General features: G+C 45.7%; 4 protein-coding genes across 5 annotated transcripts in view; 2 read left to right on the forward strand and 2 right to left on the reverse strand.

Annotated features, from left to right (window-relative positions):
• LOC119166728 (protein numb) overlaps positions 1–1308 on the reverse strand; it is a 132533-nt gene extending 131225 nt beyond the window's left edge. The window contains exon 1 of the mRNA XM_075867357.1: positions 965–1308. The gene's annotated coding sequence lies outside the window, so the exon portion shown is untranslated. The remainder of the gene's footprint in view (positions 1–964) is intronic.
• A 1167-nt stretch (positions 1309–2475) lies between these two features.
• LOC119166727 (leucine repeat adapter protein 25-like) lies at positions 2476–14313 on the forward strand. The gene is made up of 3 exons (XM_037418053.2): positions 2476–2605; positions 5302–5693; positions 7259–14313. The coding sequence occupies exons 2-3, from the start codon at positions 5361–5363 to the stop codon at positions 7604–7606; spliced, it is 681 nt and encodes a 226-aa protein (XP_037273950.2). The 5' UTR covers positions 2476–2605; positions 5302–5360; the 3' UTR covers positions 7607–14313.
• The window catches only part of LOC119166725 (hydroxyacyl-thioester dehydratase type 2, mitochondrial), a 48481-nt gene continuing 33574 nt past the window's right edge, over positions 7175–22081 (reverse strand). Inside the window, exon 5 of the mRNA XM_075867361.1 lies at positions 7175–7686. The gene's annotated coding sequence lies outside the window, so the exon portion shown is untranslated. The remainder of the gene's footprint in view (positions 7687–22081) is intronic.
• The window catches only part of LOC119166726 (unc-112-related protein), a 34588-nt gene continuing 27521 nt past the window's right edge, over positions 15015–22081 (forward strand). The window contains exon 1 of one of the 2 annotated variants that reach the window (XM_037418052.2): positions 15015–15350. Coding sequence is in view for 1 of the 2 variants with exons in the window: in XM_037418051.2 (XP_037273948.1) it covers positions 15902–15980 (79 nt within the window). In the remaining variant the exon portion in view is untranslated. Of the gene's footprint in view, positions 15351–15643; positions 15981–22081 lie in introns of those variants that run through there. The other variant, XM_037418051.2, reaches the window with a different exon arrangement.

The following is a 22081-nucleotide window of genomic DNA, read 5'->3' on the forward strand; positions in this document are numbered from 1 at the left end:
GTGGTGCCATCTGTACAACCGTTTCTTCCCGTTGAGGCAACAGTCGTCAAACGCCGAGCAACATCGACTCGGGAGCTGTGGCGACGTTTTTACTCAGGCGTGCTGACGATCGCAACGGCGCGATTGATAACGAGCCACGTCCGAACGTCCTTCAGAGGCAACGGAGCAATTACTCTGTTCTTTCGCAACGCGCAATATATTTCTTTCAAGTGCACGACTGTCATCCGGAACGACTGAGATAAGCGCTCGACGGCTGCAAATCACAGGCCCCGAGCAACAACGTCGACTACCCATCGCCTTGTCGATGCTGCCGGACCGGAGAAAAAGAGCACTGCCGACATGGCGCGTCGACAGCATTCGCGAAAAAGAAAGCTGCAACGTCGGCGCAACTTCCCGCACGAAAGGGCTAGAAAAAGACCAAAAAACGACTAAATATCGCGCACGTCATACGAGCAACTGCTGCAAGCAGCGACGTCTGAAAGGCTACGGCGTGCTAACAGCGGCCTTGCGGTACACAGCCTTCGCGGTGTGTTTGTCACACAACGGCTGGACAGCGAGCGGGAACACGGGGGTTGTTTCGGAGAGAAACAAAAATGTAAACGAAGCAAAGGGGTTGCTACGCGACAGCCCCAGCTAGCGGTGGCAGCTCGGCTCGCGACACGAGGCAGCAGCCGAGTTGAAGCTACGAAACGTCGAGAGCGGAGCAATTTCGCGATCCGGTTTTTGTTAGCCGCCGTCTTAACGGCGGCGATTGGGGCGTTATGAAAACGCGAACGGCCGCTAAAATGCCCACAACACAACTGCCCATGAGATTGCACAAGTCCCGACGAATAGGACAGTGTAGGGGGCTTGTCTCCAACGACAAATGAGCGCGCCCGCACAACAAGAAGCGACCCGCACAACGATCTTTATGTGAACTGAGCCCAGAACGAGGAGAGTGCTCAGGCCTGAAAGCTCCGCTCACCTCAAGGCTCCCGAACCGGGCTCTCTCTGTCGTCGATGCACCCGCACTTCACAAGCGTGTCGTCGAAACTCCGTGGCGTTGCACCGCCGGCGACACGGTGGTGTAGTAATCCAGTCGTCGTCGAAGCGTCCACTCGCTCATAATCCTTTCACACGCGGTCGCGGTCTAGTCGGCGGTACGTCCGCGACGGCAGAAGAGCTGCCACGGCCTGTCGCCCTGTGCATCAAGCCTATCGCTTATGTCGTACCGCTGCACAACCACGCACACCGCGCACAACACCGAACAACCAGGCAGCAAGCACCAAGCAGGCTTCTCCCCCCGAATACTCGATGCTCGCAAAAACCGCGTCAGCGCCAGCGAGCGCACAGCATGCACCGCTCCAGAGTGCTTCAAAAGCAGATTAGTCAAAAAACTTTTAACAAATTCTGGATATAAAAATTTAAACCTTCCAATGACTAAAATTGTTAACTTGCCGATTGTCGCGCCCTCTGTTGACTAAAAATTAAAATGTTTTTTGTTAAACAACACAAACACGCGAGCGTGCAACGACATTTTTTAGTGTTTATTTTGGGTTGTAGGTGACGCAACAACTTTCAAGCTGTTTTCAAAATTAGACACAAGTTTGTTTAGGTTTTGAGAAGAAGTTTTTTAACTAATACTATTAAGGAACTCTGGCACACCACAACCATTTTCTCACTCTGACGTCAGTTGACAACTAACCGGTACTAGTGTCGCCATCTGTGTAGTGTTACCGAAGGCTCATCAACCGCAACAAGTTTCATTACTTTTCAACGGGCACAGCTTCACTAATTCCGGTACATGATGCGGCACAATGAGTAAATTGGCTGCACTGTGGCGAACGCCGTTGCAGTTACTGTGGCAAACGCAAATAGTCTTGATTTCAGAGTACGTAGCTGCAATAGTTGGTACTTACATATGCCATACCACCACTAAACGAACATTGCAGGAACAAGTATCTCAAGTTAATCACGAACTGAAGTAAATGACATGAATCCAACGCTAGTGTCACCTCTGTGTCTCTGTTTCTTCTTTACAAGTTTCCAATACGTCACTCAGCAGGTGTGTTTTCTTTGTTTAGTATTATGACCTGAAGTACTACGCGTCAAAACCGAGATATAATTATAAACCACGGTGTAACGAAAAACTACATAACGTATGAACATGCACCTGTGAGTTTTTGACGTGCCCTGGCATATATTTGTACAAATAACAAGTTGTTCTGTATGGCACGACAACAGCTTGCGTCATAAATCATAATTCTCACAATCCTCCTATGCGTAAGGGCTCGTCAATATCGCTATCTACAACTCAACAGCACTTTTTATTATTATTTTTTTTTTTTTGGAATGACCAACTGTGTCAACAACACGGTCTACCTGTGGGTCTACTTCCTAGAAGTTGCGGCTTCTCCTCGCAACACCAATTCGTGTTAGTGACGTCACGCGCTGGTCTGCATTGTGTCGCCACCTGCCGTCAGGTAAGCATACTACAGGCACATTCTGGTGATCTGTGATTTGCATCTGCATCTTCAGCAGCCGTTTTCCGTGCTGCCTTCGCCCGGTTCGTTGGTTCGGCACCTATGTGTTGCAAGTTCCTCCGACGTGATTGCAGTATTTCAAGGTATTTCATCGCACACCTGCGTTCACTCTCTTGGACGATGGCCCGTTACTAGTCAAATTGCTGGAGGCCTCCAATGTAAACACGAAAAGCGCCGATCGTCACCGATCTGACATAGTGAACTCATTCCGGTTCTGAGCAGCCCAGCGCGGTTACAGAGAAAAAAAAACTGCGTTTGTTTATTTAAACGTCGAAGGTTAATGTTTATCGGGAGCGGCGACGCAGTGCGAAACTTCAACAAAGCGTAGAGTAGCCGTGGCACTCTGCGATCGTTTGTATTGTGAATCGCATACGAAAACTCTGTCAAGCCATTGGCCAAGTTGCTTTCGCATAAGCGCCGCCAATCACTTGCTTTGAAAGCGCTCACGCACGAACTTGAAAAGCCAGCAGTAACTGTTAAAAGTTTGCCAACAGTTTCGTGCGCGTTCGCAAAGTAGTGGCGACGTTTCGAATCAGCACAGCCACGTCCGCTGGATACAGAAGTGCCCGTAAGATGCCCCTGTTAGATGTTTTGTAGCCGCACGTTCGAATGCGCGAACGAAAGCAGTTTTTCTTCATTCTCAGTGAAGCGTGGAGAAAGAACTTCGCACGGTTCACACCATGTGCCGTTCCTTTCTGCATGTGCGTTTTCGCGATCTCTTTTTTGATTGATTGATTGATATGTGGGGTTTAACGTCCCAAAACCACCATTTGATTACGAGAGACGCCGTAGTCGAGGGCTCCGGAGATTTAGACCACCTGGGGTTCTTTAACGTGCACCCAAATCTGAGCACACGGGCCTACAACATTTCCGCCTCCATCGGAAATGCAGCCGCCGCAGCCGGGATTCGATCCCGCGACCTGCGGGTCAGCAGCCGAGTACCTTAGCCACTAGACCACCGCGGCGGGGCGATCAGTTTTTTTTTTTTATGTACGAATATGTAATGGATGCGTTATCAATGAAAGCAATCATTATAGGGGGCGTTTTCTATGTTTACTTGGTAATGTTTCTATCTGAAAACAAAAAATCCCGCGGCCACGATTGCCAATATTGATATTAAATAAAGTAATATCGTAAAAATTCCGGTTCCGCTATAGCTATGTTTCTGAGTTGACGAGAACTAAAATACCACTGTAGCTGTTAGTATGATTGAAAAACTAGCTGTTAAATGTTTGAAGCAGGGAGCTTAATGATCAGAAAACAATTACTCAATAATTTATTTATTTCGGACATACCAGCACAGATTTTAGCAGAAAAGGCATATATATGTGTAACTTGTTACAAAGAATTTGGAGTAATTGCAGTAGGATTTGGTTGCAAATGCGGTTCTGCCCAGTAAGAGTTGCAACATGTGCGGGTCATAGGTAGGCAAAATATTTAGAGCTCACTCACGAAACATACCTCTCCCGTAGGGCTCACTCGTACTCGTGCTCATTAAACTTCTCTACATCAGACTCATTAGTGGGTCGACTCATGAGTCCGTTAGCATAATATTAGTCATTTCGTCCAAGGTGTCAGTACTTCTTAACACCGATATCCCGCATAATCGGTGCTCTACGTGGTACTTCATATCTTGTATCTTTAAATACAACGTATCAGTGGCTGCAATCCAGTGTGGACTTTTTTATTGAAATCTACGACTCACACAAGATGTTATTAACGAGGCCTTCCTCGGAGAGAGAACAGAGGGGGAGGCCATTTTGGTAGGAAGCGCTCAACTTTTACACAGGAACACGAGACACAAGTGCTTGTGTCTCGTGTTCCTGTGTTAAAGTCGTCCACTTCTTACCAAGATGTATTCATACCAACTGGCCCTATACAATTGTTCATTAAGAGGAGGAAGGTCAAGCCACCTCCCCGTCTCCGTAACTAGCGTGTGTCTTCAATTAATATTGAGCTGACATATGAATGCTATGCGTTGATGTGGGAGTAGACATAAGTATAGCAAAAGTTCATTCATTTGGAAGCAGTTAATTCGTACTTACAGTAAATTCGAACTGACACCTTGATCCCGGCACAACGCTCTGTTTTTCTGTGGGGCCTGATGATTCGAACATGTCGCCATCCACAACGGCTAATTCGAACTGGAAGCCCCCCCCCATTTTCGTCGCTCCAAGCAGTCAGCCCATAGTGATCACATTATGTTGCAAAACCAAACTAAGTTAAATAGAGATGCCAAAATGGCAGCATTTCTCAGCAGATAACGTTTCGAATGCTGTGTTGAAGCTTAGACTCACCCATGAAATATACCTAGTCTTTATGGCTCACTCAGACTCTCCAAACTTTCCCTGTACCGGACTCACTCAAACTCAGACTCCTTAAAATAATTCCCAAATAGAGTTGCTAGGACATAAAGTCACCAAAATATTACTCAACCGAAACTCACTCAGACTCGATACGAGTCAAGTGTGTGGACTAATGAGGGAGTTTACCGACCTGTGATCCAGGCTGAAGATCGCGCCAACAATACAAAGCCGCGTCAATATAGCAAAAACTTGTCAAGTAAACCTGTTTCAGTTACTGGTATTCATTAAACCAATTTGATGTTTGCCAGTGCCACTGTCCAGTCACAAGTGACCTTGATTGCACTTTGCAGTTAGGAAGTTACAACTTTTGCTCACGAGTGAAAAGCACCAGCTAAGAGAAGAGAGTGGACTGTATTGTGCAGATTATTAATTAGTAAAATGCACGTTTTGTCTATTGTATCTTAACTACGCAGGTGCAAGAACATTCAACACCAAAGCCCGCGACAGCGTCATCTTTAAGGGGCGGAAGGGAATGGATGCATTGAGAGACTTGCCACCACTCCCCAAAAGCCTGAGTGGGCTCATCAACTTCAACAGCACCCAGTGGCGTGAAGTAGAGCGTGTCCACCTCATGCGCACCATGATTCAGCAGGATCTGAGTAGGGCGGCCCCCGTCGTGCCGGCGCGTAGTAGCAGCGCCAGCCGAGCCTCGGCGTCTCGACAAAGATCGCCGCAGGCTGAGTCGTTGCACGGGTCGCTCGGCAACAGCCGTGTCGCTGGTGGCTCTGGCAAGGATGCGCACAACACGTGGTCGGGCCGTTCTTCAAGACTCGACGCGCAGCTCGCAGTTCTTCGAAAAGAGATGGTGAGAGTGGGTACTTCGTATATTTTGTAGAGGTACTGACACAAAATTTTGTAGCTGAGATAGCCTGCGGAATCGATATTCGTGAACATGCATATATCATCTACCAAATCTCAAAGGCAAATACAGCTTGGAAGGTAACTTATACGAATTTAAAAGTTTGCATGCCTAGTCTGGCACTAGTATACGCCTCACCTCGCGACACTAACATCATGAAAAGCAACCTGAAAGGGATGCCTAAACTTTCGTGATGTCTCCACTGCGGTTGAACTTAGAGATGTCCTACTAAATTATGACATCATAGTCACCATTGCACTTTTGCCATGGTTGTGCCAGGAGGCTACTATTCGGCAGCTGCTCGCAAGTCCATGCTTGTAGCAAATGTACACAAGCCTCAAGAAGGTCTTTGTGACCAGATGGTGGTGATGAACATGACAGCAATTTACATTGCGGAGCACATGCCGCATGTGAAAGAACATGACCAGATGATGCACGAAGTGGTCCACAGTTCTGTTTCCGTTTCACGCACTAGATGGCAATAGTTGTACATGGTGGTTTGTCGTTCTTGCAGCTCTCCCAAGCCCGAAGCAAGAATGGTCGGTAATAAGCAAACTGTAACTATCTGTTGTGTGCAGCAGCAAGTGATCTGCCCTGTTATGACTAACAGGACCCCAGCGACATATTTAACATATAAAAAGAAAAAAAAAGCCACACCAAAACGCAAGTACCCGACTGCACTTGCACTTAACATGAGTTGCACTATAGTCGGTTGCTACGTAGCATCATTAAACTCAGCGCAAGAAAGATCATGAACACCTAAAAACAAGCACACATACATAGCACGGCATGGCTTCCTTTCTGTGTCAGTGTTTTGTACTGCGTTTAATTATGTTATTGTACAAACTTACCCAGTGAGACAGCCTTCTGAAGTACAACCTAAGGTTGCAAATGTAAGCAACACCCAAAGCTGTTGCTGTCCCACCTAATATACGAAATTTGTACAGGTGCCCAACCCAATTGCATTTGCTTAATTCTGTAGCGTAAAGCACCTTTTGCATATTTCAGGTGGGTGATTTTCCCACAGAGACGCATGTTCATGTCACCAGTTGGCAGTAATCAACATCCTTTGTGCAGCCTACAAAAGGTACTGGACACTGTGAAGAGTGTAAAGCTGGACTTGTTGGTGATACGTAACAGTTTCTACAGTGCAATAATTTGACACACGACAAGAAAAGAGATGAAAATGAGTGCTAACTTTCAGTTACTAAGTTTTATTTTTTGGAGAGTGTATGAAAAAAAAAGAAACTAAAGTCAGAAATCATTGCTTTTTTTTTTTTGCATTTGAAGAGCATGTATTTGCACTCGTTCCGAAGTAAATATGTTGAAAATTAGCATTTGTCTTCATTTCTTCTTTTGTCATGTGTCAAATTTTTTTCATTCTGTGGACTGTACTGCAAAGAAAAACACAAGCAGAACACCTCAGCTCAAACTATCGACTCTTTAATGACTATAGTATTGTGCTTCACACGGTTGCATGGCAACTACATACACAGCCTTTGTTCTCACAGGTGGGACTTCGTCAGATGGACATGTCCCTGCTGTGCCAGCTGTGGTCACTCAACGAATCTATCCAGGAGTACAAGCAGGCGCTGCAAGACAGGTCACCGTCTTGGGACCCCAGCCAAGAGGAATTGCTGAGTCAGCTGAACGGGGCATCTCCAGCCAGCATCGCCGCCTTCGACCTCGCCCCGATCCCACCGCCCACGGTTCGGCACCAGCGCTCGAGCAGCGAAGGCTCCACACCACGTCGCTACGACGCCCGACACCAGCCACGAAACCTCATGGCCGTTCCGGAGAGGACGCTAGCCATCGACAGCTCGTCCGGCTCTAGCGGCGAGTACGACGACGTTCTATGAATCGAACGACCGCCGCCGCAGATGTGTTGACGGTGCGGGCTCTGGTGACCACAGCTACATATGTAGTGTGGCTAGTTGGACTGAAAGAGATGTTCAGACGATTTCGCGAGATCGTCGCCAGCTCGAGCAGTTGGATGAGCACTCGTAACTCTTGGAGTAATGTGTTAGTTCAGCAGTTCAAGCAATCATTCTGAAACTAAACTAAAACTTTTAAACTTCCATCATTGGGCACTTTTGTCTTCTATCCATTCCTGTCTGAAACTAAAGAAGTCAAGTTGCTCGTAAAATATGTTCACTCACTCATTTATAGATGGAACATATTGCCGTGAGAAAACGCATACGTGCATTAACTATGACAAAGCTTGTTAAACAGTGCTTGACCAAAAGAGTGCTGCAGCTGTGTTGCATTGTTGGAAGGGGCCCGACAACTGACCGCGAAGGATTAAAACAAATCTGATGAAGCGTTAGCACATTTGCATCTTCATCATAATGTACGGATCTTTGAGGCAATCTCGTCTCACAGAATTTGTTAATCCTACTGAAAAGGCAACAATGAAAACCTGATTAGGAACAACGCAAAGTCGAACCCTGATATCGATTTTGAACGGTTTCACAGAAGGTTCTATATGTAGACAATTCAATATATGCAATTCTTTATATGTCAAAGATATGCAGTCGAATCCCTCAATAAGAGACACTGACATAACAAGCAAATGGGCACAAAAGACACCAGTGTGCCCACACTAAAATATAAGTTGGTAGAAAAATGCATACGAAGTACCCTGCTAATAATAGATTTCTAATATACAAGACAAGAATTGCTGCCCAAAGCATGCCTCTTATAAAGTGGTTTAACTGTATTTGAGGACATGTTACGACTGTTCGATATACACTATGATTTGCACTTTGTGGGGTCGACTGTAATCACAAGTACTGTGGGTTTTTCTAATGTCATTGAGATGTCGTGACTTTCAGTGACCATAATTTGTACGGGTTTTTCTGGAATTCCATACACATCTTGTCATCAATCGCGCCATGTGATTGATGCTGGCCGTGGCGGAACGCTGCCCCAAATGTGTGCCTACAATGAAGGATAGAAATAATAGTGCATATATCAAGAAGCGTATGAAAATTTAAATACACTGCTTATGAACTGTGGTCACACACACAAAATGCTATCATATTTTGCCGTGTGCTTTCAGCAATTCAAAACGAGTAAGATCAAACTTCGGTGCGTCACAGCCGTGACAAAGTGCAGGCACTGCGTATTGAATGTGGTTGGTGCTCAGGTATTTTTTATGTCACGTCTTGTGTAACTGTAGTAAATTTGAAAAAGAAAGAAAGCAGTGAAGCATTGCAGGAGTTTGCTAATTATTATTCAAGGACTCCTCATGATAAATACTCTCGTATGTCGTTATGTCGCCTGTTGCGTATCGACAAGTTTTAGAATTTCAAGCTTAGCGTCACCAGCAGGACATGCGCGACATCTAGCTCCCGCAGAATGTCTCAGTCAGACTGGCTCGCATAGGTGTAAGCAAGCACGCCGACGACAGCCATGAAAAGGTGCTCACTATAATCACGTCATCAAGTGAGAACTTCACTTCCAGGCACAAACAGTGATAGTGCGTTTATGTATGGCTCAACTATACTTTGTTCACAAGTTTAGTTTATCACCGTTTATTAAGAGTGTTACAGTGGTGCAAAGAAAATTGATATGCCTTTTTTAGTAAATGTTTTGCCATAGTGTTGGCAGGCACACTGTGTTTGAATGGCAGCTATTTTGCGTACATTTGCATAAGGCAGCTTAGAAGTGTGATGATATAATAATTGTTGGGGTTATACGCCTCAAAACCGCAATATGACTATGAGTGACTCCACGACGGAGGGCTTCAGAAAATTCGACCACATACGGGTTTTTCGACGTGCACCTAAATTTAACCACGTGGGCCTCTATCGTTCTGCCTCTATTGAAATGCCGCTTCCACGACCGGGATTCGATCCCACGGCTTTCGGTTAACGGTCGAGCATTAAAACAAATAGAGCACTGCGGCATGTGGTAGCTTAGAAGTGAGGAAAGGCACTGTAACGAGGAACACGCCTTGTTTCATTAGAACCAGGATTCCTTCAAATTATAAACAAAAGAAATTAGTTGTGCGCAGCAAGGGAGTGCTCTGTTGCATCCATGGCATGCTGGAATTTTATCCGCAAGCATTGAATCTAAACGTGTCCATCGTGCCCTCTCATTTTCCTTTCCAGTCAGCATGCAAAAAAGAAGCCATCATATCCCATTCTGAATTCGCATGATAAACTTAGATGACTGTGCTTTTCGCAAAAACTGATACATCTTGAGCAATTCCTAAAGCCCACGTAACCTAAATATTTGTGCCACTGTGCGTGGGCATACGATGTGCCGATGAGAACTTGCAACAAACGCAGCTTTCACATCCACGAATCATGAAAAAGGCTGCTATTGTTCTCAATGAATGCAGGAAACAATAAAAGGAACAATTGATGCTTGAACATGTGGGTGGAAGCAGAAATTTTGACATCATTGACTGATGTTCGTTTTCAAGAAAGTGTCACTTGTACTATATTTTCACTTCATTGGAAAAATAAATACACTCAACTTGTTTGCACAACAAGAAAGGTGTTCGCTGCATGTTTGCACGAACTGTGCACTGATAGATTGGCTGTGTTAATTGACTGATCCAAAGCAGTATCAGCGATGAAAAACTGCTTAATGAAAGGTTCCCATAAGTTTTGACCAACTGAGGTTCTTGGGCCCACCCCTCTAAGCAAGGTAGACGAGTGCTTTTGCATTCTTTACTACTAAAAATATGGCAGCTACAGCATGGAATCCTACCCACAACCTCTTTTGCTTTGCGGTAGAATATCATAACTGTAGATCTAGCAACTATGGCAGCTGTTAGACGTCTGGCTAAAGAAAATGTTTAAAAAAAACTGTCTAAAGTGTGGGGTTTTACATAATAAAACCACAACACGATAATTGGGCATGCCATAGAGATCTAAATATGTGAGTGTTTAGCATTTCACACCTATCAAAATGCACTAACCATGACAGGGAAATGAATCCATGTCGTCAAACTGAGCAGTGCACTAGCTATTTCATAAGTTGTTACATAAGCATATTTCATAATTCCAGCTATAACTCTCACATTTGCATACTCTAAGTGTCTGTTCGACAGTTCCGAGTGATATGGTTGCCACCTCGTCTTTTCTCTCAGTAATTGCTTATCTCAGTACTTCAGTTTGAAGTGCTTCTCAAATATGCGCGAACACTGCATAAGAATAGTATTTTTCATTATGTGCACTAGAATTGATAAGCGCCTATGATGGTTGAAGCACTTTTCTGATAGCGACACGTGTTATCTGGAATGGGACGCCTTGTTTAATTGTGTGGGACCTGAAGCTGTGTATTGTGTGCAGTGTTTCTTTCAACCCTGTGTGTGTGAAAAATCAAAATACATCTTGCACCCTTGCAATGAGCCAGCTCATCGGCTCAATAAGGTTCGGTCAATAAATATCCTGTGTCTGCCTGAAGATGTGACACTGTCTGTGACTACAGCTGTTGTCTTTGTGACGTGTCTGTTAAGAGTTTCTCTCAAAGATTTGCTGGCGAGCTGTTTCGTTGAAGCATTGAAATAAGTTATTAAGTGAGACATAGCTGGCAAAGCATATGCTTCATTTTCAGTTTTGAGATAAGTTGAATCCATTGTCCTTTGTGAGGTGAAAACTCAGATGTATATTGGGACTTGAGCTCAGATTCACGGCACAAACGATTTTTTTTTTGCTTTAATTGCAGTCTATCTGTGAAATATAAAGATGGCCTGTTTTCAGCAGGTAATACCATAATGCTGAGCAAGTTATAAGGGTGCTTCTATGTGACAAGCTTATTACATTTACCTTAACCTAGAGTACGCATTTAAAGTACTGTGTAAATTCCGTTTTATGTGTGCATAATCAGTTTCGAGAAAGCACAGCAATGAACATGTGCATCAAACTGTGTGAAATGGGTGGCCTGTCCATATTGCCTGCCCATAAATACTTTGACCAATTGCAATAATGTAACATTGAGCAACACTTCACGCTGTCACATTCCTGTGTTGTCATATTCAGCTGGTGAAATGTGGTCTTGTTTATCTCTCCAGAGCTTATACTCAGCCACCATTCCGGACACTATGAAACTGCCATATTATCAGATTTCGTAATGACGGCATTTTCGACTAATCAGAGAGGCGTTTGCAGCCGTGTTGGCCAATCAGAATTCACAAGATGGCGAACTTGGGCAACACGGTACAATATGACAGCGTCAAGAATGGCACTGCTGACCTTTTAACTGCTCACATTTATCCGCATTACTCACTCGGTTTATCAAGGAAAAAAACTAACAATTTTCGTATTTGTGTGTCTGGACGAAGACTGTTAAACTTTTTTTTGTTTGAAAAAGATGAAGTGTCTAGCATGCATCATGGCGATTCTGTTATGAATGCGGTGAAAAAATGTCTTGGTGTAGCTGTATCCTGAACTTCACTTCAACTTTATTGTCAGGTTATTGCTAGTAATTGCTAGTATTGCACATCTTGGGGGTTCTAAGATAAACGTCTGCATGTGGCCATTTTTCAAAAAAAAAGCGTTTGGGAGAGTGACCTTTTTTTTTTCCCTTCCTTTGGACAACTTGTTGAATGCAGCGTTGGGTGTGCCCTTACTCATTTTTATTTACCACTGTGCCACTACCCAAGGTTTTGTTGCATGAGGCACGAACAAAATCTTTGAAACTGCCATCACTTTGATTGTGCCAATAGTGCTATAATGCCGCAGTACGCTCTGAAGAGCAATTTGCACCTTTTGAGGAGTCTTTTTGTCCCACAGCGTCGGTTGTCATTTGGCTTGCTTGGAAACTTGGTGCCCGCCACTATCCTGTCAAGCAGTCTACGTGACACTCATAGTAATCGCACCGTTTACAACTAGTAGATACTGCCTGCGTGGCATCAGAGCAAGATAGATTATTATCGTTGTGGGACAAAAAGATGTTAACCACGCATGAAAAATGCCAGAGAAATAATGGTCCGGCAAGTTTCGCGGGTGTGTAGGATGACCCTGCCACTGCCAAACGTGTGCATTTTCACATGCACATTTTCATGTTCATTTGAATAGAGAAATCGCAGCTCCCTTTGGTTAATAAAGTACAGTCATGTGCAATATGAAATGGAACGTTGAAATTACATTCAACATGCCATAGTGGCTAAATGCAGTTACCGAACGAGAAAAGTTTCCGCGACACCAAACGTTCTGGTGAATGGTACATCTTGCAAATCTATACATCCTAATGTTGTCTGCACATCATGACTATATGTACCTTATGGGCTGATTGGGTGTCACTTTCATATTGTTCACAACTGTACAAAGTACGCTGAACTATGTTTCGACTGCACTTAACAGTTCTCAGTTTTCTAAATTTTAATCATGTGCCATTCATGAACTCGTTTTGACATCCTACTGTGAGGAGCTGATTGTATACATCTTTATTAATTTTACGTGTAGTTTTGTATTGTTCTTCAGAGCAGTGTCGTTTTACTGTTGTAGTGGTGAACTTCAGGCTTCTGGCCGTCAAGTAAGAAACACATTTTTAACTATTCAGTTTCCAGACAAATTGTGTCACAATTATTTTGTTTTGTGCAACCTACGTGCTTGTGTTTGTCCAATGCACTGTATTGAAACACTTGAACTGATTCTGCAGTCTCCACTACTGTGGCTTTGGAATGTATCTAGACAGTTTTCTAAGCATGATGTTCTATTTGCTGACTTAAATGTTTTTGCTAACATATACATGTTTTTATTGAATGTTGCCCACATTTTATTTACACTATGAGCCAACATGTCTCACTTTCATCAAATTTCTGGCCCATGTTTCTTTTTCTTTGAACTGTGGCACAGGTTAGAAAATAATTTGAATTTTTACACTTATTCTGTGAAGCAAAGCAGAGTTTATAATCAGTATTGTGTTTTACTTGTCTTCTATGACCATGTATTATTCTTTGGCCAAGCTTAGAAATTTGTGTGTACTTATATTCATTAAGTAATCTCTTTAATGCACACCTGCTCACTTTAGTAGCTAACATATCTTGCTGCTTTATTTTTCCTAATTTCATGTTCCTGTCATTTTGTATGCTGACATGGTTTTGACTTCATTTTGACCACACTGATTCTAGTCATTTGTTTGTGGTCAACTTAGCAGCTATTTCATAAATTTAGCAGCTTTTATTTACCATTTGCTTTATATACATGTTTGGTATTCAACACTGTTATTTACACTTGCATTTCAACATTCCGCCTTAACACACGAACTGTCACAAGCTGTCATCATTTTTTTTATAACACACTATTGACTCCACATTGTCTTGCCATGAGCAATTTATAAGGAACTCGATTTGCATATACTGGTTATGCTTCTCTATGGAAGGTGTTTTTACTTTGGATCAGACAGCTTTGTTTAAATCTGAGCCCGCCAGAGCTTGTTGTCTAATATTGCCACTTTTTTTTTTCTCATTGCTGCAAAAGCGTTTAAAAGAAATTCGTGTCGTTGATGCTATACAATACTGGTACAAGCAAGGTGGGTCTGTTTTGCTTGAACTGTGTGTATTCGTAAATTTGGGAAAATAAAAAAAAATATCACGTTTGCAACTGAAGCTCTGTGTGCTGCAATTTTGGTTGGTCAAGTCACGTGACGTAGGATATTGCGCCGCGGTTTCGCAGGCGATCGCAACATATGGCGCGCGTCTAATGGGCGTGGCCTCAACGCGAACTTGACTCGTTCAAAACAATTCGAAAACATCACTACTTGTAACACACGCGTGGTACACCTCAACGTGTTTCTGTTTACGTCTAGACGTTGAGGAAACTCACTAAAATTAGTAAATTCTCCGGTCATCGCACCGAACGGGCGCCGCGTTGCAAGAGCCAGCAGGCTCACCGCGTCGTTGCAACCGAGAAAAGGTTTTGTTCCAAAACATTTCGCGACGCTAAAGAAACCTCGAAAAATAACACGGACAGTAGCATACAGTAGCATCCGCGACCCTTCAGCCGACGCACTCATCGAAATTTGTATTTCCATGTCACCCCCAGCGCTATTCTCCATTTCTAGCCAATCGACGTGCATGCCGAAGGTTGCGGAAGATGAGGGGGCCCGCAAGCGGACTTACGAATCACGACGACGCGTCGTGACGTCACCCAATTGCCCATATAAGGAAAGGCCGTGGCTCCTCCCTTTTCCAACTTTCTTTTGGTGAGTTGTTTACGTACGCGCCTACGTGTACTTCTCTTGAGTTTTTCTTGGTTTTACGCTTATCTTTTTCTTGTTGTTGTTCATAACTCGCCGTCGTCCGGCGGTGCAGCGTCAGATGCTCGGCACGCCCGTCAAAAAAATAAGAGAATAAAAAAAAAAGGTTTCTTTTCCGCACTTTCAGTGCGCGCCGTACCTACAGCGAAGTTACGGCCAGTTCGTCCCGTCTCCGCGCGGTGGGATCGTCACAATCGCGACGAGGGTATGCGATCCCTCGCAGAACACGACTGGTCGAAGTGACGCCCGTGGAGTAAGAAGGTCCTCGTGCATCGAAACTCTGGATAGGCAAGGCCGAGGTGAGAAACGACACTGCCGTCTCCGATCGCCCAACCAGACGACGTTGGATGTCTTCGCCGAGATAACAGGAGAACCTTCCGACTCGCGGTAAGTCCATCTAACCTTGATACTCGAAAGCGTGCAGGCCAGCATCGATTGTCTTCGCTCGGATAACCTTGGTCCTGCCGAACTTGTCCACTCGTTCGAAGCGACTCTGCGAAAAGGCGCAGCCTTTTCGATGGCGCGCGGTGCCGGCAAAGCCGCTGTGCTGACTGGCACCGCGCGGCACCCGATTTTATTTGGGACGCCTTGGCGAGGAACCAAGAGAGCGGCCCACGTCGCTCCTACGTCGAAAGGATCGTGGGTTACACTTTTGGTCATGCCCAGGCGGGCTCCAACCTCCTTCACTTCGCTCTCGACCTGCGCGTGCGTTGGGGCGTTCTTGGGGAGCCCACGTAGCGAACCGGCGCAGAGGACCGATTTGAACGAGTGCTCGGGAGGGCATGGAGTCGATTTGTTTCCGTGTGTAGCGTCCAAGTACGAGTCCGCGGCCTTTTGAGCAGTGTTCGTGTACTCGTCTTCGGTAGCGAAAAAAAAGAGATTAACAGCCGCGCGGGCGACGGATAGATCACACAGGCCTTCGACGATACCGAGCGAACATGGCGGCCGACGTAAGCGCGTTCTCTACTGCAAGCAAGCTGCCCGTACTAGCGGCGGACCCTTCATGGCCACGCTACGGTGAGTAACCGGATAGCGACAGCGGCGTAGCGGGGAAACACCGCAGTGACACAGTTTGCACATTCGGTGATCGTTCGCTCGACCAGCGGCGCCGACAATCACAGTCCACTCCGTGTGGTCTCCTATGCGCGCGCTTTCCTGCATTCGTGGTGTCCGTGTGACGTTTCAAATGAGCTCAAGGATTATCTGAAGGTGACGTGCAATAACGACTGGAAAATTGTTAAGGCTCCCAGCGGATGTCATGAGTCATACTTTACGACCTCTGTTTACCAAACCAAAAGGCTTTGCGCCGGTCGCGATGTGCAGGGAGGCGTGTCGCTTCTTAACTACATAAAATCATGCATCTGATCACAGTGGCGCTGTCGTGATAATGCTGCTGTCACGGGACGCCTGATGAAATTGCATAACTTGTCAACTCGGTTGTCGTGAGCTTGCATGTGTTGCTGTTGGTGTTGTTCGGGTGCCTCCTCGCACAGCAAAAACGGCTCGTCTGTTACTACTGCGCGGGCTTAGAGAGCAGCTGTCGGCCTTTTAACCATCGTTTGTTGAGATTTTAGTTCCGCATTCGCGACATCTGAGAGGTCGCACACTTTTAAAACGCGCAGAAGGAACAGCTGTTTGATGCGAATTCGCAGTACGTGCGATTGCCGTACAACCGAGGACGCGTTTTCGCTACGAAATGTTGCCGCGGGCATCGTAACGGAAAAGTGTTTGAAAAAGTGCTGTTATGCGGCGCTGGCGTCATGTTTAAAAAAAGTTTTCAGTGCAGTTATGTGGCGTGGGCGTTGTTGTAGTGCTAGTAGCGCGAAGTTTGTTGTACTGAGCGCGTTGCATCAAACGAAGCCGGTTGTAGCGAATATTTATGCATGGAATAACAAATGCTCTGCTAGCTGCTGATTCAAAGGTGGCTGGTTAGATCCCGGCCGTGGCAGTCGCATTCAGAGTTATTCAATTGAATAACTGTGGTCGCATTTTGGTGAAGGCGAAATGGTTGAGGTATGTGTGCTGTGCAATGTCGGCGCACGTTAAACATCAAATGGTCGAAATTTCGGACACGGCGTCTCTCGTAATCGTGTGGTGGTTTTGGGACGTAAAACCACCGATATTAATAAAGCGTAAAAAAAAAAACGGAGACCCAGGACGGCAGCTATGTTCTTCGTTGTGTGTGAACGTGTATCGACGGCTATGGCTCGTTTTCTGCTGAAGCGCTTCTCTATATGACGCCCCAAGATTTGTCGCCCCGATTTTCCCAGCGCATTCAGCGAGTATCCTCCGGATACAGACTACCTTTTTCCTGGCGCATCGCTTGCGCGCTACAGTAGCAACAGGTCGATCGGCCACCCGGATTCCGGAAGCAGACGACGCTGGCGTCGTCTGCTCTTGCGCAATTACTGTCTCACCACGTACTACCATGCATGGTGTGTTCTGCAAGTGCGAAGCTGCTGCTGCTGCACCCGTCTAATTAATATTACCTTGAAGACGCGTCTCGTCAAACGAGTTCTGCAAGAAGAAGAAAAAAAAACTGCTCCGCGAATTAACGGTATGGCGGTAGATATAGCGCGAGAACAGAACGACGACAAAGGGACAAGATTAAGCTGCGACGTAGCTCGATTGTGGGAAAAAAAAAATTACAGAATATCCTCGGAGTAAATGATGATGAGTGGGCCGAAGCGTCCGTCCGTCCGTCTGTCTGTGGATATGCTGAGCTGGTTATGCCGGAAGTATGGACTGCCCGAGACCACAAGGATCTCCGACCCTAAAATGTTTTCGTCGAGGTACCAGCAAACGATGGGACTTCTGCGTTAGATGAAGGCTTTTCATTGCTTCCGAATTTTGCGGCTCACGTGCTGCAGGTTTTGTTTTGCTCCGTCATTAAAGTGTTTTGTTGTTGTTGTTTTTTTCTATTTTTGTCGCATCCAATAGGAGTTCAAGCTCGCCATGTCTTTTAAGCGCCCCGCTTTAGGAGCGAAGCAACTTAGGCTTTCATATGTCCAACCTATTCTAGTACACTGTAGTCCAACCGTTGTTGTCGAGGGTCGCCATCGTCCCTAGTCGCAGCACGGGCGCGAAAAATCTGTGTGCAGTGCCATCTACATACCGCACATAGCGCGCATATGGTTAAAAAAAAAAAATGACCGTAGTCCATTCGTTCGCGCATCTGTCCGTCTATCCATCCGCGCGTTCGTCTGTCTATCTGTATGTCTTTTGCTAGTCTGCGACCTCAACGTAGACAGTATGGACCTTAATACCTAGCTTCGCTCTATCATCCGCATTAAATTCGTGGATCTGCAGCCATGTTTTCTTTTTTTTCTCTCTAATTGCAGGCAGCTATCATGGGGAGTCGCAACCAGAGTTGCAATAGCTTTAGTTGATCCACTTTTATTTTTGAGCATAAAAAAAGCATGATCAGCTTTCAGTTTCCTTGTGCAAACTACAAAAAAGAGCTGGCCACAGCGAAGAAAGACACAGATCACATCAGCGCAAACTATTAACTCTTTATTGCAGTGATAAGCAGCAGTGATAGCTATCTACATGGGACATAAATAGCACTGATGTGTTCTGTGTGCGTCTGTTTTTCACCGTGTCCAGTTCTTTTTTTTTTTTTGTAGTTCGCACAAGGAAAGCTAATCGTGTTTAACCAAACAGCACCATTGGTCTTTATCAGCTAAGTGCGTGCATCCAGTGCATGTCATAGCTACCGTACCATAGCGCATCGTAAAGATGATGCCTTCACCCCCGTATTCACAAACGTTCCTCGACTCGACTCATCCTTCACTTGACAGAGTTGAGCACTGCGCCACGGCTCGGCTCAAAAATGACGCTGCACTACTCAAGAATCGCAGCAGGTTATCGCTGATATGCAGTGACTTGCCGTACCTAGAGAGGGCGCTCCCGTCAGCTTTTTCAAGTGAAGGCTAAGCGTTGAGTGAAGGGACGTTCTAGAATACGGGGGGGTCAGTCATTTAGAGCAAAGTGCCGACAATTCCGCTCTACATCGGCTGTCATTAATCTCTCCTCTGCGGTCTTTACCGTGACGTCTTTGGGGACCAACACACCGTCCCCGAAAGCAGAATCCGAAAATAACGTCGGACGAAGCCCGGCGCCGAGCAGACGAAATCCGATGCAGACGACGAGGGCGAAAGCAGCAGAAGTGCACGCGTTTTTTGGATCGAGTATCGAAGCGGAAAAAAAAAAAAAACGTTGAAAATAAAGTGTCGTGTGTCATGAAATACAGGGAACGAGGGGAACAAAAATAAAAATGACACGGTCGTTTCCAGTTGGCATCGGAAAAGTTTGCGCTTGCAGCATTAGAAGCTGCCAAATAAGCTCAAGTGACGTATACTTTCAAAACTTTCGGTAACAAAGGTTGCGTTACGCAGGGACAAAAAATGGGGAAAAAAAACGCCTTTCCTCCCCGCTGGGCGCAAACGTCCTCCTGAATCGAACCCTAGTAACGGCGATATTTGTTGAAATAAGTATCCACTTTCGATTTATATCGATACGCAGTGCCGCTTCCTTGCTGGCTAGAAACGTTGCTTCTTGGAGATCGCACGATTTTTACGCCGCCACGACGTAAACACGCCACAAATGTTTAGTGGTCCCAAATTGCTGACAAATTAACAAAAGAAAAGTACTGGATCTTCAAATTAATCAGCACTAAGTACGATTAGATCTAGAAGCACGCACACTACCAACTCGGGTTTAAGGGTTTTTTTTTTTTTTTTTTTTTGAATAGGTCACCCGTCACCACTGACAGGAAGCCATGCATTCGCATGAACGTAGCAAGCAACATCACAAAGACATGACTACCGTTTTCTTAATCAGGATGACAGAAGATTCAAAACACAGGAGCGCGTGGCAGATCAGTGAATCACCACATTGAGAACACAAATGTTATTACTGCGTAAACAAGTTACTACGCAAAGTTAGGATCGTCTCGTCAACACGTCATCTTCCCTGGAATATACTTCAATTGGTAATTCAGCATTGGTCCTGTGCTGCGTGCGTGCGCGTTTTTTTTTCATTTTTTTTTCTTCGTATTGCACTCGCAGATCTGTCGCACCAATTTGTCCATAGCAAAGTACTCCTAAAATACTGGCGTTCCACCTCGCGAAACCGTAGCAATGGTTAGCGTTCCAGTCACTCACATAACATATGGATCATCACCCTGCTGAAATGCCCCTGACCCTTGCATAATGTGAGATAAACAGTTTCCCTCGCATTAGTAAATTTAAGGTCCACTAAAAAAAAAAATACGCTGGGCTAGGTAAGGCTGAAAACGCGCGAGAGAAAGTATGTATGTGGCGACGCCGTCTGGAAATCATCGCACCGCTAGCCGTGACGTCACAGATTTTGACAGCGTCTGGTGGGGCCTTAGTCATTGTTTGTTGGCAAAAGTTGAAGTGCGTGATGTTCTGAAGGAGCCAGAAACTTCAACACAGCAAGTTTCAGAAAAATGGGAGAGAAAAAAAAAAACGGCAGGGAGGTCAACCAGTCTACAGGCAGCCGGTTTGCTACCCTGCGCGTGGGACGGGGAGATGAAAGATTGAGAGGAGAGAGGGAAGAGAGATAAACATAGCACATTAAGGTCCAGGAACGTGTTTATTAAGCCAATGCGGCTCAAAATGCGGAAAGGTAAACGGAAATCTGTGACGTCACACTGACGTTTAAGTGTTGCGAATTTGGCGCGAAATTTAAAAAAAAGTGAAACTTTGCCACTATTTTCTATTCAGCTAATCAACTAATGAAGACGAAACAAACGACGATGGGGCTCTCATGTGATAAGTTATCAGTCTAAGCTGATTCAGTATCTCATCAGGCCGTTCTAGAATAGGGTACACTATGCTTTGCGATAGCGAGCGCTTGTCACCTCTGCGCATGACGCATGTATGTTAGCGTATCATATCGTAATGGTCCTCCGTATGCTGTCGTAAAGCTGTCTGTTGTACTTTAGTGACCCCTAACATCGGCGCATTGATTGATTGATTTGTGGGGTTTAACGTCCCAAAACCACCATATGATTATGAGAGACGCCGTAGTGGAGGGCTCCGGAAATTTCGACCACCTGGGGTTCTTTAACGTGCACCAACATCGGCGCATCCAGGCATCCCCTCTCTCCCCCCAGAAAATTTTCATTTTCGCAAGTGGTTGGTCGAACCCCAACCGGTAAAACATTTCCAACTACGCCCATGCTTTAAAACACTCCTACTACTGCAAACAGCTGTCGCGATTGCGCCATTCCCGCTCGTCCCACGATCCGCCTTTCGCGCCTTCACAAATCTTTTCCATCGCGGTCCGCGAAGAATCTTCGAGCCCCCTTGGAGGAGCAAAGAGCGGCATCAATTCGTCGCAACCTCATCGCGATCTGCGATACAGCCGGGCTCTCCTCCTTCGACCGACTCGTTTCCGCGATGGAATACGGTGTGCTTTTCGCGAGGAGGGGTGCGGCGGTTAGCTTCTCGGGTGTTTAAAGCCGCAATGTGTGCGTGGGGCATTGATCCCCTCTCGCTCGCGGCCTTGCTCGCCGTCGACCCGAGGAACCGCCGTCATCTACTTGCTGCTGCAAGACGCTCGTATGGCGAACGAAGTTAGGCGTAGGTCTGCAACGTACGGGCTTCGAAAGACTCGACGGGCGGTTGTAGCGTAGGTGCCAACGGAACGCTTGCGAGACATAGGCGAGGTCCCTCGCGCGCGAACGTGTACTTATGCGAGGCTGGTAGGGCTTTATTTATATTTTTTTCCCCGAGCTTCCCACGCGTAGAATGTGTGTGTGTGTAGTTGAGGCAGCGATGTGTGCCCACTACAGAACGTGTCGTCACGCTTGAACTTCGAAGGGAGGGAATCCGTGAATGGGCCGGTCGCAGCCAGAAGAAACAGATGGCGGGGGTAAAAAAAAAAAATAAAGTGAATCAATAAGAAGGATCTGTCGCAACGATAGCTCGAGAAAAATCGCCTTGTTTCGAACTGCTGTTTATGCGAACAAGAATGCATGGTACCCGGTTCAAGCCAAACTGTTCAAGCAAGAAAATAAATGAAGATGCCATATTTCTAGGTTTATTCGGCCAGTTTTGTAGTGGAATTTAATGTACACAGTGCCCGCA

This window comes from Rhipicephalus microplus, chromosome 6 (genome assembly GCF_043290135.1).
Source record: "Rhipicephalus microplus isolate Deutch F79 chromosome 6, USDA_Rmic, whole genome shotgun sequence".
Lineage (NCBI taxonomy): Eukaryota > Metazoa > Arthropoda > Arachnida > Ixodida > Ixodidae > Rhipicephalus > Rhipicephalus microplus.

Coding starts and splice junctions, on each gene's coding strand:
- LOC119166727 (XM_037418053.2), top strand. CDS start 5,361: ATGGATGCATTGAGAGACTTGCCACCACTCCCCAAAAGCCTGAGTGGG. Junction 5,694..7,258: donor CAGTTCTTCGAAAAGAGATG/GTGAGAGTGGGT, acceptor TTGTTCTCACAG/GTGGGACTTCGTCAGATGGA.